Below are 17234 nucleotides of genomic sequence, written 5' to 3' on the forward strand. Positions count from 1 at the left end.
AAGATAGGTTGCTTTTAAATTCGTTTTAATTAAGGTATATTTTCATGGTTCATAGCTACATCTTTTTGTATCTTACAAATAAAGAATCTCCACAGATTCTGTACAGTGTATCAATACTGAAGAATTAGCGTACCTGATCTCTGCAAGAAAACATGTTGTTTTGCTGATGGTGAAATTCTTTCAGTGATTACAAGAGTTGATCAAGACCCCGCTACAAATAGGAGGCTAAGTCAGTGCCTAAATTCAGACCAGATTCAGTTCACAACTACACCCCTTCCACAAAAGCTATGAAATGAAGGCAGATGCAGCATGTTCCAAACCAACCCTCGGAAGGTAATTGGTTCTGGCCTCTCAAGTGCTGCCTGTTAACTTGCAACAGACAAGGATTTACTTTCGTAATTACAGAAAGTCTGAATGACTAAAACCATGAGCTTTATGCTGTGGTGAGATAACCATGATATGGGTTCATGAGATAGAAAACAGATAGTAATAGTACATGACTGATAGGAGCACTTTCTTTACTTAGGCTTTTGTCAACTAAACATGAGATTTCTTATCTTGTAGAGTCTGCTTAAAGTTAAAGTTCATAAATATTCCCTTAGGACCACAATTCTTTCAAAACAGCCATTGTACATACCAATTTAAAATGAATATTAAATAAGGCTTAGAAGTAGTAGGCAAAAATGAGATTAAAGAGTGGCTACAAGATGTGTTTCCCTTAGATACCAGTCTTGGAGGCAATCCAGTTGCGGTAGGCAGTCACTCGCGTGTAGACACCTGGCTTGTTGATTGTACCACATTCTACTCCCCAACTTACTATTCCAACAAGGTACCAAATGTTTCGAGAATTGGGATGAACCAGTGGTCCTCCAGAGTCACCCTAAATTAGAAAAATTTATTTATCATTATGACAGTTTACTTTCAGATACCTTACTTACACTCACTGATAAGCCCAGATGAAGTTCGTGATTCATGCGTCATAGAGACCATAGGAAGGTATGTGATGTAAATCCCTGCACCTCCCTTAACCTCAACTGTGGCTGACCAGAATGTATTTCCTGGGGCTCTTTGGGATTAACTTGAACCTTAAAGGCAAGAGCTCATAAGTTTCAAGGTCTAGTTCTATGGGAAAGCTTTGGGAGACCTATATTAGGGATATTCTTGGAGTACAATTCTTTATATCTGAGAAAAGTGACAAAACTGTGGCCATAAGTGGCTAGGAAGAAAAGAAATAGGCTAGATGTATTTTAAAAATTTCTGAGCCTGAAATGTGGTTAAGAGTACGGACTGTGATGCTAGCCTACCTTGGCTTATATGCCAGTTCTCCCACGTACTAGCTGTGTAACCTTGTGCAAATTATTTACCTTCCTTTGCTTCAGTTTCCTCATCTATAAAGTGATGGTAATGATGGCACCTATATCACAAGGTTGTGATGACAATTAAATGGATTAATATTTGTAAAAGACTTCAGTCAGTGCTTGACTCAGAGTAAGTCCAACATGTGTTTATTAAACAGTTATAAACACAAGTTGTACTTAGGGGAGAATTACTTTAGTGCCAGAGCCAAGAGGGAGTTTGACAGGATTGTAAAAGTGCAAATTAGTTGAAGCATAGAATCATTTCTATGTTGATGATTTACATAAAACATAATAACAGTTACTTATATACTATATGGTCAATGTGAATAATGTCCAGCCTTACCTGGCACGCATCAATATTTCCTTCCATGTACCCAGCACACAGCATTGTGTCTTGTACCATACCATTATATGCTTCCTTAGCATTACAAGTGTTTGTATCAATAATCTTCACAGGTGCCTTCTGAAGTAACACTGGGTATTCACCTAAAGGAGTAAACATTATCAGCAAAAGAGCTCCTCTGTAACAAAGCAGGATGGAAAACTTGTTTTGCCCTCTGTGTGTAAGACCTGTATTTGCCTATTATTAGGATGAAAAAGCCCACCCTCACTCAAACCAATGAAAAAGAAATACTTAACAGTTTGAAACATCTTTCTAATGCTGCTTTTCTGTGTCCTCTCTCTTCTTAACATCTTTGCACTAGAAACTTCTCAATTAAGTTCTTCAAGTTAAGGAGTTTCTACAGCGAAATTGGTTCCCTTGTAATGTTTCAAACCAAGGCGATTTGCAAAGTCATAAGTTTATATGCACCATTCCCTGAATGGTTTCCTGAGAGTACTGGTCATCTAGGGGTAAATGATGCTTTTCATTCTGTGCCTAGATCACTAATTTTTCTTGTTGCTTTTCTGCCTTATGTGGTAAGTGTTCACTTGACTTACCATCATATGAAAGTGCTCCCCATCCTGTAACAACTACTCCTTCACCTGGTGGAAAAATCTGTGTGGCTTCAGGAAGACAAACTCGATGTACATCGTTCTTAAATAAAACTTTTTCAGTGAGCAATATAACTGCAATATCATCATGATGTTCACCCTTGATGTAGTCTTCATGAATAATAATTCGTTGAATATGATGTTGCATGTAGGGAGGACTTACTTTGGTGCCAAAGCTGACAGTATAGTTTTTTGGATCTTCTGTCCTAAGGAAACAAAAATAATGTGTTTTATATTTATTTCAGAGGAATAGAAATAGAGCTTGCATCTATTATAGTCTTTTCATGACATTAGTGATATTTCCTTGCTTTATAACCCATTAGCAGGGATACAATCTGATTTTTTAACTCATTTAAAAACTCTTGTTTGAGCCTGTACACCATATGCTTGCATAAGGCAATGAGAATGTAGAAATAAAAATAGTCCATGCCTTCAAGAAATTCAAATGTAATGAAGGATGGACATAAACACAGGCAGCTATAATTGCTTAAATGGTTATGTATATAATTAGTGGTACCACAAAACAGAAGGACTTAAATCTGCATACCCTAGGGAATGGAAGATTTCTTAGGAGAAGTAGCTTTTTGATGAGACTTTGGAGCTGAGCCATATTTGCCTAAAAGACAATGAGAGGGAGACAGGCAAATGCAGAGCAGAAAAAGAATATGAAATAGGATGATATGTTTCAGTGACTATAAGTAGTTTGGGATGTCTGAAGTATAAGGTGATGAGAGAAGAATCATGTGAGAAATACAGCATCAGGAATGAATGACTTTTCCCATTATTACTGATAAACTAGGAAAACCTTAGATTGGCTTGTCATGTAATTTGTCTTTCAAACCAGGACACTTGAGAACGAAAGGGGATGGCACTGATGATTAGCTGGGGATAAGGTGTAAACTGGAGCTGTTGTCTCCCTAGCCGTGGGCAACAAGATGAACTTACTTTCGAAAGCAGTGAGCTGCAGTCACCAGGTATCTTTCACCGATCAAAGATGCCCCACAGTAGTGTCGGCCATTCTGTTGGAGACTTGCTTGCCAGGGCCACTCTCCCGCCTGAGCAGTGGAACCTCCCTTGATTCTATCATATGTAGCTGACATCCTTGCTCGTCTCCCACAGCCTGTCAGAAAGTCAGTTTTGCTCCATTAAGAATAGGAAGACACTGTTTGATTACAAAGCCAAGAGTAAGCTGAGTTATTCTTGTGTGGTTCAGTCTGACACTGTTACTGAAAGGAACAGAATGTAATCTGCACAAGAGTCCCCAGCAGCCCCTGGATCACCTTCATACCCAGCCTAGTATCTCCAGGACACTCCAGCACTTGAAGAATGTGAAAGCTATGCAAGGCAGATAATGTCCCAGTTAAGTCTGTGGGCTCTGCAACCAGACTAGACTCCCTGGTTTGGCCTATCATTTACAAGCTACATGAATTTACAAACTGCATAAATTTACAAGCTACATGAATTTGGGGAAATTATTTTACTTCTTTGTCCTTCAGGTTTCCCATCTCTAAAATGGGATCATAATAATACCTATTTCTAGGATTGTTGTGAGGATTAAATGAGTTACATGTAAAGCAATTTGAACTGTGCTTGGCTAAGAGTGAGAAACCTTGACTGCTGTGTTTTAAATCATCTCACACATTTTAATTAAAAAATATCTGAACTTACGATTGTTGATAATCTTTTCAGCATTGACCTTACTGATTTCTGAAATAGAAGAAAAAGCCCATAGTAAATTTAATGCCTGGCATTAGTCCACTGACCCTGGGGCTAATGAAATAAGATGGTAGGTCCACCAAAGCAGGAGGGTCTAGAAATAATTTTGAATCTCAGGATAAGATGTTGATAGAAAGGAGAGAATATTGGTTTATTCGAATTGCTCTTTTACTACATATGAATGTGTGATGTGGAAATACCATCTTCATGGTTCCATGTTAGAGAGTTCTTTTTATTTAATTTGAATTGTATTGTATGTCTTCTAAAGGGGAAAGTTCCTAGAATCTTTCCTTTGAAGACCAGGAAGACCCCAGGTGAACCTGATTCCTGGTAATACACAAAAATAACTTTTAAAAAGTGACCTGTCTAATAATGGCAGATCATATCCTGTTTTTGAAAGTTATGGGAGATTATGAAAGAATACAAGAATACATCATTACTCATAAAGATTTTTCAAAGACTTATTATTTTCTTTAGAACGAGCAGCAGATTTTTTTCTCCCAGAACTTTCCCCCAGAATCTTAAGGTATGGCAGTATAATGATTTCAATGTGTTTAAATGGTAAGGATGCAAATTATTGCTCTGATGTAAAACAATGACTTATTCATTAAAAAAAATTAAGGATAAGTTTTGTGCCTGGTGCTTGTGCTATATGTTAGGAATAAAAAGATGAAAGTAGTACTACTTCCAACTAATACATGAGCTTACCCTCGAGTCTAAGAGAATCAGGATCTGTAGTCAAGGATCCTGAGTGGTTCCTCAGCATTTGACGTAAGATGCTTTCAATTCTTCTTCTTGTGTTTTCCTTCATTGATCTGGGAGCCTTGAATATCAGCCATATATTTGCTGTCACGCTGTTGTGATCAGGACTGAAAACATGGGTAAAAAATAGCATTTTCCTCTTTATTCCCTGAACTTTTATATCTTTATCTTTTTCTGCTCCTTTGTGAGTTTGTGCAGTACCTTCACTTTAGGTTAATCCCAGGACCATCCATCTGCCTATGTTTACTTGGTGACAGTTTGTATACAGCTATTCAGTTTAGGGAACAAGTAGTTTTACACATCTAAAAAACCAGGAAAAGCCTGAGGCACAGGGTAGAAGTATCACATAAGAAGTGGGGTCATTTATTCATGTATTCATCAATCATTCATCTGGGCACCGTCAGCCCAGACAAGTGACTGGGCTAGATGCTACTGAGTGATGCAGAAGTGACTGTAGCATGGCTTCTACTCTCAAGAAATTTCCAGATCTATAGGAGAGATAAAGCATGTATACAAATGACTATAATAAATGAGGCAGAAGCAATAAGATACTGATCTTATCTGCAAATAGAGGATAGACAAATTGTATTTTACTTAAAGGATCAGAGAAATTTTCATGGAAGAGGTGACATACACACTAGTGCTCTAGAATAACTGATAGCAATAATATTAATTAACATTTATTGGGTATCTGCTGTGTTCCAGGTACTATGTTACCACATTTATTATCACGCTTAGTTTCAACAGCAGCCCAGCAGCACAGGCGTCATTGCCTTCATTTTATAGGAAAGAAGAAATTGAGGCTCTGAGAGGCTACCTAATGTGCTCAAGGTTACGCAGCTATTAAATTAGGATTCAGATTCAGTACAATTGACTCCCTAATCCAGACTCTTTACACTACGCCCTCTGTCCCTCCAAGTCTTGTCAGCCAGTGTAACAGTGTCTAGGAGATTGGGTTCAGATGGATGTGGATTTTAATGCTACCCAATGAGTAGCAGTAAAAAGGAATTGTTGAATAAAACCAAACTTAAGGAAGATTAACCTGACTTGTAGTGTTCAGGGCAGATTTGGTTGGTTTTGGAATATGAGTATGTAGCCCAAGAGGCTGGCTAGTGGACATGTAGGAATTGTCAAGCAGCTCTGAGGCTAGTGTCTGAAGTGGCATTATTACACTTTGGATCTTTCTAATGGATGATTACCTTTTAGCATATAAATAAATATTTCTAGGTAGCACTCAGCTCATACAAGTTTGATTTGCATAACAAGGTGTGCCGAAATGAAAACCTCTGTCCTGCAGCCTCTCCATCACTTCCAGTGGGTGCACACTTCCTATGGATACCTGAAGTTACATGCACGGAAAAACAAAGCAGAAGCCTTCGGGTGGTTGTTGTCATCTTTGAGAGAGAGCTGGGCCCTTTAATTTTAGCCTCGTGTTTCTTTCCAGTACTAAAATCACCACTCTGCAGGTTAATTCTAGCTGAGATCTTAATCCATTCTGCAATTCCAGGAGTCCCTCTGAGTTCCAGGAGCAGGAGAAGAAGGGCAGACATGGTTTGGTGGCATTGATGAAGGTAAAAGCAATAATTGCCTTCATTAGAAATATGTTTATTTGCAAATAGTTGCATATACATTGTCCTCTTTGATCTTGAGTACAGTTTTATGAGGGAGGTGGCATAGGTGTTGTTATCACTATTTCACAGACAGGAAAGCAGGCTCAAAACGTTATGCTGATTCACCCAAAAATCTAGGACTACTAAGTGGCAAAGACTGGGCTTGGGTTCTCTAACTGCTATTCTAGGGCTCCCTCAGCAAGTCCGTGCTACTGCAAACACACGTGCAAAGACCACAGCATAGCTATTTCAGTTCTTGTATGGTCACTAGAATGATTTCCCTGGCATCAAAGCCTCATGTAGATATGCTCTTTTCTACCCTAAAAGAACTCTAGGGCAGTTTGCCAAGGTGTTTAGCTGACTTGCAAGTAAGAGGACATGAAAAAACAGGATATATGCTTATGCTACAGTTAAATAAAAATGTTAGACCATTAAACATTGGTCTAAGGGACTATCTAGTGTTTGCTGGACGTGAAAACTTTAAAAACTATAGAAATGAGTCATAATTTAAGGAATAACCCATTCTCAGTAGAGCTAATGAATTCAACAAAATAGCTCAAACTTTGCTTCAATTTTTTACTGAATAATTATCCTGACATTTAGCTTAGGATAATGCTGTTTATTATTAACTTACTGACTAATGACTATAACATACCAATAGACGCTTTTTACAGTGGTACTTGAAATACAATATTATGTTTGATAGGTTGATATCTTTTCTGTTATTGTTACTTACACTAGTGTGATGACTTGAGAATTGATGTATTGTCTGTAAATGCTAGAACTTTGAAATGCATCAACCATCTGTTAAAGAGAACACAAAGTCAAACATCAAATTCCAGTAATACATTTCTGTTTCTGAGAATTAACAATGAGATAAATATAAGAAAGTTCTAATTTACCTTAGTCTCAAGAATTTTGCTAAGATAGTTATTTTCTGGTGATGTCTCCCTTTCATAATTGCTATTATATGGGATATCCAGCACTGTGAAGCTGCCTTTGTAATAGTAGGTCGTGTTTTCTGTGTGATAAAGAAGTGATCCAATAATTATTTAAATGAAGTAGATTTCAAATCCAGACATAGATTACATAGTAATACCAGCTAGTAAATATTGTGCTAATATTAGATATTGCTAAACCCTGTGAATTTTTCTGGCGCAGTTGATTAGGTAAACCAAGCATTGTGGAAAGCATAAGACCAATAATGGAGCAAATATGTATCAGACAAAGGTCAAAAAGAAGAGTAACATCTTGATTGAGACACATAGAATAGACTGTAAGTGATATTTTTGTCTAGAATAACCAAATGTCAAACTATAAATAAAAAACAGTTACCATTTCTTACATATCCTGTATGAAGTTACTTTGTAAAAACCATGTAAAGTATACCCATTTTTCAGGAGAAATGTGGTCTCAAAGATATTCAGTAATTCACCTACTAAAAAGAGCCAGGGATAAAAACTTGCTCTGACTGACTCTGAAGCCCAATTCTAATTCATTACATTTTGTTCCTAAATTTTCATAGATACTAAGCTGTTTTGACATATGATACATCTTACTCCTAATTTGTGGTAGATATTAAGCATCTAGGAGTATGCTAGAAACACTGTGTAATAGCACCTAGCATGTAATAAGCAGTAAATAATTGTTAACATTATTTTGTAATATGAGCATTGCCTTTGAAGACCATCTTGTGGAAGAGATGGGCTCCATATGGATAAAATCATTATGTGAGATACTAATAAGGATATAATTAAATGACAAAGTTAATTGTTCAACTAGAAGTTCTATATGAGTGCAGAGAAGGGAGGCACCATAATTAAAATAAAATATGGTTTATCATTATAAATGTGAAATATTTTACAGAAAGGTGATGGAAAAAGAAGTCAGAAACTTTTAAACAAAATGCTGAAAATGTGTTGTTTATAAATAATAATTTGGAATGAACATTGTTAATTGTAGTTAGCTTGTCTGTGGTTCATGGATCACTACCATAGAGATGAGGCTTTGCGATGGTGGTATATAAGGGTTTACCATAAATAGCAAAAATAGACTTTAAAACTGTTCAACTCTATTTTTCATAATTTAGTATTCACAATGCATACTTCAGTTTTTATTTAGATTTCTAAATATTTCTACCTATTAAAATAATTAAGCAGCCATCAATATTCCTCAGTATAAATTAATTAATTGGCAAGATACAAAGTTTTTATTACAACTGCATTAAGAACTTTCCCTGAGCTAGTGGATAAACTGAACATTTAATGTCTAAGACATTTAAGACTAAGAAACCATATCCTAGAATAAGGAAATGCATTCTTGAGTCTCCTATTCTCAATTTAATTCTATGCAACAAGCCTAATAACACCACTGGGATTGCTCACCATGCTGAGGTCACTGTGAATACATCTATGGTACTCTGTTGGTACCTGATGAGATGAAAGTGACCCCTTATGGATGAAAACTCTATAAGGCATTCTTACACCTTATGATGAACATTCCCATCTCCATAAGTAGTCCAAATGCAAATATGAATTGAGAAAGATAATAAAGGGGCAGAAAGAATTGTTTTGCAACTTTTTCATCATTTGATTACTTACAACTTATTCCTGTAAAGAAAACCTACAATTTACACACATACATTTTTCATAGTTTTGAGTTTGGGGATTTTTTTTTATACTAGGTATCTGGGTGCAATAAAAGGATTTAAGCATGACTTATGGGAGCACTTATATTTAAAACCAGTAGAGCAAAAGCACTTCTAAATTCTCCTTCCTCTATGCCCAGAAAAAGGTAAAAAAACAAGTGTGAAAGGCTTAATTAAAAGAACCCTAAAAGGCACTGACACTTTTGGACATAGGAGTGGAAATGTGATTAAAACCAAGAAGATTGGTTGAAACATCTAGATCCCAATGTTTTTTTTCCCCAACTTCTCAAGTTTTTAGATTAGGGAAGTTGAGACACAGTTGAAAACAGGTGCACCATACTAAAAATCAATGTGCTGAATTTTTCCCTCAACTTGACTACAGAAAGCTAGTAGTCCAGAATATACTCATGCATTCCATCTAGGAATTCTGACCAATTCAACAGAAAATACCCAAGTATATTGGTAAATTGGCTTCTCTTAACAAAACAACCTAGATAGAACAGCCTATGGTTAAAGCCATTTGTTAACATGCATTTCTTTTATAGAGAACTTCCAGGCAGCTCTTTAATCCTCATTCTTAAACATTAGCAGACACTAAGCTAAAAGATCAACATATGTTTGAGAAAAGTATCTAATATGAAATACTTCCAAAATAAGCAGGGAAAATCTTGGAAAAAAAGAGACTAAAAATTAAAATGAATTACTATATTCAGAGAAGATTTTGTAAGAAATAATATTAACATGTTATATAAAGGAATATCTAGATAATAAAAAGAATATCTTAGCTATTGAATATATCACTGCAGAAATGAAGAATTCAGTAGAAAGATTGGAAAATAAACTTCAGAAAATGACCAAGAAAGTGATTTTTAAAAATAATAAGGGATGGAAAATAGAGAGAAAAAGATAAGAAAATTAGAGACTACATTTAGGAGGCCTAATGCCCATATTACAGGAGCTCCAGAAAGAGAGTGAAGAGGGTAGAAAATTGTCAAAGAAATAATCTAAGAAAATTTTCAGGCACTAAAGTACATGAATTTCTAGATTAAAAGGACCCACTAAATGCTAGCACAATGATTAAAAATAATATCTACATTATAGCACCTTAACTATGAAATTGCAAAATACTGGGACAAAGAAAAAAATTCAATAAGGTTTCAGAAGGTGGGGGAGTAGGAGAAGAGATTTCATTCAAAAGCTCTAGAATCAAAATGTCTTTAGACTTCTTGACAGACATTATGAAAGCAAGACAAGTAGAGCTTTAGTTTCAAAATTCAGAGGGAAAAGTTTTTTCAGCCTAGAATTCTGTGCTATTAGTTGAGGTTAAGAGTAGCTGAGACATTTTCAGACATGTGAATTGTTGAAAGTGTGAACTTCCCTGAAAGCTTCTGGAGCATACAGTCCACCACAACTGAGCGAATAAAATAATTAAAAATGAAATATGGAATCTAGGCATTAGGGGACCAAACCCAACAGACAGTTGAAAGTAATACCCAGGATGTTGCTAAAGGGAAATCCCAAATCAACAGCTATGTGGTCAGGGTGAGAATGAGTACGAAATCCATAGCAGAAAGTGAATACATAATACCAATAACTGAAAATTTAAGGTCTGGCAATGTTAAGAATCAACTTACAGAGTGAAAGTGGTTGCCTCTGAGAAATGGGAAACAAAGGTAGTGGAGGAGAAGCTGCATTTCTCATACAAAGCTTTGATGATCTGACTGTTTAAATTATGAGTACATGTAGCTTTGGTGGAAAAAAAAAGTCCAAGCATGACAAAGTGATTAATGGTGAGCATACTCCCCATTTGAATATATGTGTACATATATTTTCATTCAAAACTAAACAGCTAGTAATTATGATTATGATTACAAATCAAAATGGAATGTTATAACTGTTGACAATGTAAAAATAATATTGGTAACAAACTACTGGGAATTGTGGGAGAAAAATGAGAAGTATAAGTGTGCCTATTTTCTTACCTTTCATAGGAGGCTACAAATAAGATAATGTTTAAAGTTAAAACACATGATTTTCTAAAAATGATTGCAGCTTTCCTCAAGTTTTTCAAAGTCTTTTTTTAAAATCTATGTTGAGAAGACTTTCTAATATTAATGTCTGTTTTGAAGAAACAAATAGTTAAAATTCCATATTCTTTGGTTTCTCTTCATCACATACAATGAGTGTGGTATTTTAATTATAAAATAACACATACACTCCATCTCAGTGGATTACTTTTTCTCCCTGTCTGTCTGTGCATTCACATCTCTATATGACATACATTCTTTTTTCACCTGTGTATATTCAGAAACATGTCTGTAATATAATACAATGTTTGGCAAATGTTAACAATGCTAATTTCTGGGATCTTGGGTCATTAGTGGACATTCCAAAAGGAGATTATTCATTGTTTGCAGTCGTTTCTTTGTCTTGTAGAAATAGAAATGAAGATTACAACAAACTATATTTTTTTAAAAATGTATTCTTTACAAACCTACTGCCAGAAAATGAACCAGGAGACCTATGGTAGTTCCCAGGATTGCCAACACTCCAAACACAATGAGGGCAATCATCCATAGCGGCAAAGATGTACGCGAAGCTGTGACTGGTCTGCAAGTAAAGGATGTGAGTAAGAAAGATATGTTAGAAAAATCACAGTCATTCCAAATCTTTCTTTCTTTCCTCTTACTCACCCCTAGAGGCTTCACAATTTAGTCACAGTAGTAGCAAAAGACATTTGAAGACAGAAAAAGAAAGAAGGAAGGAAGAAAGGAAGGAAGGAAGGAAGGAGGGCAGACCAGCCAATGAGCTTATCTCAAAGCTTATGATTAAACCTCTCTGGATCTGTGCTATGGAATTATTATTCAGAAATATGATGGTTGGTCCCAGGTTATCTATACTTAGAACCTAAGTCCCTCCCACGATCAGTGGTTAGTGACAGATTTAGTATCAAGTAAAGACCTTGCCAGTTGGGGCTGGAGAGGAGGGGAGGAGAATAGAATTGTCTTAGAAGTTCTCGATGTCTACGCTTATCATAATTTTAAAAATTATGGTCATGATCCTATATTATTTATTACATCCTTATATATAAAGAACACACACAAATATGAAGTGCTATATTGGATCAGAGCAATGTCGATCTCTGCTAGCCATGAACTCTAAATACTACCTTGGCAAGGATTTAAAACACAGCTTTTTTTCTGAGATTTTTCCCATACCATCTTATAGGACTACCCTACAAAAAAGGAAATTGATAAAATATAGTTTTGAAGTCTTTACTTCCACTTTTATTGCTTCTTTCCTACCTGGTGTCTGTACATCAGACACCCATATGCAACCACAAGATTAACAAAATCTCTTCAAATGCACCTGCAGAATCGACCATGTGTCCAGATCCCGCCAGGCTCTCCTGGGCAATCAGATTAATGCCTCCCTGAGAAGCTACCCACTGAATTAGGCATGAACCTTCCCTGGGTGACTAGGAGTGCTTAGAAACAATGGATTAATTCTTGAAAATCTTTCAGGTTAGGGCTTCACATAAGTGTCAAAATGATGAAGCAGAAGGAGGAGGTGCCCTATAAATAAAAAAAATTACCCACCCATCATAAGGTGATGACCATCTTACATGCAAAACAAAACAAAACAATCTGTTTTCTGTCCACTTTTAAATGTATGCGATTACTCTTTCCTTTACTGATAGACCAGATGTGTCACTAATAAGGTTATCAGGGTTACAAATAATATAACATATTTACTAAAAAAGAAGTCACACAATGTTTACTTTGGTTCAAGAAAAAATGTTCTTAGTATGTTTTATCACAGTGAGCATACTCTTTCTAACATTTTTATATGGATGTGGATATTATGAAAAAATATATGAATATGTCTTGAGGGTCCAACTGTTGAGTCAAGATGTACATTTTTAGAGGAATATTTGCCTAAGGTATGAATTTATATTTCAATTATTGGGACATTAAATATTTTAAATTAGGTTTAGTTTATTTTGCTAATATATTGCATACATTGTGAAGAAAACTCCTTAGGAGCCAAAATCATGTTTTTAAAAGGTTGGTATTAATGAGCTTTATTTATGTAACATAGTAACTATCTAGTTAGATACTTAAAAATGAATAGCACATCTGTACATAGTTATACTATTCTAGGTCATGAACATTTTACAGATAAAAATTTATGGTTTTATATATTGTTCTACAGAGAACAACTATGAAACAATGGTACTATGAGATTCAAGACAATTTTCTTGAAAGCACTTTTGAAAGAACACAATGTTAAACAAAAACAAGGGAGTCATAAGAATCATCACCACCAATAACAATATAACATTTGCTTTATGAGAGAAGAAAATTCTCTCTCTGCTTCTTTCTCTCTACTTTGAGACAGCCACACATGCATATTACTTTTCATTCATAGGATGTAAAGCTGCATGTTACCTTTCTGAAGCACTCCTCAAATCATTTAATGAAACTATAGATCCCAGATACAAATGCATGTATGTGATAGGGCTGAAATCCAAAATGCTGTGAGAAAACTGCAAGTTCCCCCCAAACTCAATTGTTTTACTACAACCTTTGAATGGGAATCATAGTGGGGAAACAGTGCTAATTCTATTTAGGTCAGAAATTGAGGCAAGCAAATCTCCACTTACCTATACATAATGTGCTGATATAATGGCTGTTGATGTTAATAATGATAAAGGAAACTTCTGTACTTCTTTTGTCCTGATCAGTGGTTCTCAGGTAAATGTACTAACCACAGTGATACTTGGGATTTTAAGGGCTGGGTGCAATAGCAGAAAGCAATTAAAAGGAAACTTGTTTAACAAGTGTTGATGACAGCTGTGGATCTGTGGCTTAAAGGAAGACATGAAAATTCTCTTTGAATGAATACTTAAAAAAAGACACTAGACATAAGCTGGATTGGTTGCCTGACAGGTCCACCCAAGAAATACCACCACGAATTGGTGAACCAGTGTTCTGACTCAGATTCCATCCACCCCTTTCACAGAGCTCCTCCCCAGTGAAACCAGCTGTACCCACCAGAGCAGTCTCGGACAAATGACTTCAATATACATTGTTTTTTTTAATACAATAATTCTGCCATAGCATTACTCATTTGAAACATGCTTAATCTAAACATTCTCCCTGGGACTCTGCATACTTTTGTAGAAATGGATTTACTGGAGGTAGGTTATGGTATAAGAAATATCGGTTCTATTTTGGTGATTCTTTAAAGGAAATGGAACTAATTGATCCAGTCGAGTTGTTTTACTAAGTGAGTATGCATTTTGTTTTTGGATGGCACACCAAAGTCTTACAAAAACGAAAAACCAGGACATCATTTAGATATTTTGGATACAAATATCTATAGTCTTGGCATCATATTTCATATCTTTAACCATCCAATTTCTCCACTCACTCATTTAATAAATATTTGCCATGTACTTCCTGCAACTATCCATTGTTCCTAGTAGTGGAAATACAACAATGGATATAATAAAATTCCTGCCTTTATGGAGCTGACACACTAATGGAAAAGACAGACAAACACTCAAAACATAGTAAATATTTCATTTAATATGAGATACTTATACATGCTATGAAGAAAATAAAGCAGAATAATTGGGTAGAAAGTGGGGGGCCTCTCTTTAAGAGGGTCAGGAGAGGTCTCTCTGAGGAGGAGGCTTCTGAATACAGAACTGATGATGACATTAATTGGCAAGATACATCTTCCTAAAACACATACTCATGACATTTCTTCATTCAAAAAATCATCAAAACTCTCAATTGCTTTCAGGATAAAATACAAACTTCTCTGGTTGATATTCAAGGCTTTTTAGAATGCCATTTCCTTCTTTCTTTATTGCCCCATAATAGCATGGTGTAACATGGTGTAACAGAAAGGGCATGACCTCTACCCCAATGCCAGGCCCACTAGTACTAGCTGTTTGACACAAACCTCTCTGAGCTTCAACTTTCTCACAGGTAAAAATGGCGTCTAACAAGATTGTATATGTAAGGTATGTCTCAGCTGAGACCATGTATGCTAAGTGCTTGGCACAATGCCCAGGACATTGTGTTACCCTAACAATGACTACCTAAAGCTTGAATTTACTTGAGTCATTTCTGACAGTTCTGTTCCTTGGATGGCAAGTGCTTTCCTAACTCCAACTTTTTATTCATGTCGTTTAATTCTCCCAGGACTGCCATTTCTACCATCCAATGTTTATTCATTCTTCATGGTCCAACCTAATTGCCACTTCCTTCATAAAGCCTTCTTTGTAAAGCATTATCCTCTTTGATCTTTTTTTTTTCTGGCCTCTAGTATTTACTGTCATCAGTACTCATTTTGGATTTAATAATCTGCTATATTATATTGATTTCTACTTAAAACTGTTCTGTGGATGGTCCTGTCACATCAGTGAAAGTGTAAGCTGGTTGAACCCGAAGGCACAAACTATACCTTCTTTTTCATTGTTTTTCATAATGACCATCAGAGTTTTAGTATCCAGTAGATATTCAGCAAATAAGTTATACGCTTCGATAAAATGATTACCATCCAAATACACATAGACCTCCCAAAAGTCAGTAAAATATATTAAAAACGCATTATGAAATGTAGGTAGGATTTTAATAGAGTATTCGCAGAAGAAACAGAGATGGAAATTAATATATAAAAAGACGCTTAATATCATCCATCAAAAATTATTAAAACATACATTAAAATAATATAACACTACTAAAATTAAAAGTTAAAGATAATATTTCATTATTTGGTAAGTGTGTGGGGAAATAGACTCTCATATGTTGGCAGTAGGAATCATAATTGAGTCAGCAACTTTAGAGGGCAGCTTGGCATCAACTATTTAATTTTAAAACTATCTCCTATAAGCAATTTCACTTCTAAATATATATGTAGATATTCATCCTGGCACATGTACTGAAACAGAAATATATAAGGATGTTTATTATAATGTTTTCAATAACAAAAACAAAATGGAAACAAAATGTTAATTAGCAGAGGAACAGTTAAGGTATGTTATACTGGTATAGTGGAATATTATTCAGCTGTTGAAAGGAATGAGGTAATAATAGATAAGATGAGTTGGCCCCACTAATCATTCATTCTCAGGTCCCCTTCTATGCTGTAGGGATTAGAAAGCTAAAAATGACATCTCCAAGATGGCCATGCCTTTAGGATTCTGAATGCAAAATAGATTCTGCCAGCTGGATGCACTCATATGAAACTTGAAGGGAAGAATGTCGTTTAAGGCAGAAATGAGGCTGCTTTGGGATTTATGCTGGTAATAGGTCAGGAGGGTATTCTGTTCTACAACAACATTCCAGTTTCCATTCTCCAGCTTCCGGGGGCTAAGAAACAGTTTTAGAGTAGACAGAGACCAGAGCAGTTCATGGGTGTCAGGAGGCTGTGGTAGTAATATCACTGGTGCTGGTGTCTTACTGGTCCCTGGATTGACTTCAGCATTGCCAGGTGCAGTCTCTTCCCCTGGGTGTTGGTTCTCTAGTGTTTTGTGGATCATCCTTGAAGCTCAGCCCAGGGCCTGCACAACCAGCACTCTGACAAGTTTTGAAGTATGCTGATTTCCTACTTCAAATTTCTTTCTTCTGAAAAACGCCTTTTCTACTCTGAACTCTGACTGATACAGTAGTGGATGCATATATAAAAACTGTAAGAAGAATTAGAGATGCAGAATAATAATTCAATATGACATCATTAATAATTAAAAGAGTAAATAATACTTTACATTTTAATGAGTGCTAATATATGCACTTAAATCCGTATATTTATTTATGAAGAGATACATAGTAGAGTGCCTGCTTCAATTTCCAGTACCTCCATTAAAAAAAAAACCTACCCCCCCCAAATAAAAAGGAATTGTAAAAAAAAAAAATCCAAAACAATGCTTACCCTCAAGGAGAAGAAAAGAGACCAGAATTGAAAATGATGACTAAAGAAATTTTAGCCTGATCTATAATAGGTTTATTATTTTCACAAGGATAATGTATTAATCCATTGATAATATAATTAAACATTTTAAATATACTTGTTGAAATGAAATAAAAATTTATCTTTGATACAGATCTGAGTAGAGGGAAAAAGGAGGAATTG

General features: G+C 35.6%; 1 protein-coding gene across 1 annotated transcript; it reads right to left on the reverse strand.

Moving 5' to 3' along the window:
* Positions 1 to 17: 17 nt before the first annotated feature.
* On the reverse strand, positions 18 to 13845 carry LOC102538475 (transmembrane protease serine 11B-like protein). Its single transcript, XM_072973049.1, has 10 exons — positions 13753 to 13845; positions 11581 to 11696; positions 7342 to 7460; positions 7176 to 7243; positions 4776 to 4936; positions 4020 to 4058; positions 3297 to 3471; positions 2298 to 2557; positions 1702 to 1844; positions 18 to 880 (listed from the first exon to the last, which is right to left on the reverse strand). Exons 1-10 carry the CDS (start codon positions 13758 to 13760, stop codon positions 719 to 721), a joined length of 1251 nt encoding a protein of 416 aa, XP_072829150.1. The 5' UTR covers positions 13761 to 13845; the 3' UTR covers positions 18 to 718.
* Between the last annotated feature and the right edge of the window lie 3389 nt (positions 13846 to 17234).

This window comes from Vicugna pacos, chromosome 2 (genome assembly GCF_048564905.1).
Source record: "Vicugna pacos chromosome 2, VicPac4, whole genome shotgun sequence".
NCBI lineage: Eukaryota > Metazoa > Chordata > Mammalia > Artiodactyla > Camelidae > Vicugna > Vicugna pacos.

Bases quoted from the DNA above. Each gene is read 5' to 3' on its own strand.
- LOC102538475 (XM_072973049.1), bottom strand. The intron at 7,461-11,580 runs GTTTGTAAAGAA...TTTATCACACAG, and splicing joins GGTTCATTTTCTGGCAGTAG to AAAACACGACCTACTATTAC. The intron at 4,059-4,775 runs GTAAGCTCATGT...CTTCTATTTCAG, and splicing joins TGATTCTCTTAGACTCGAGG to AAATCAGTAAGGTCAATGCT.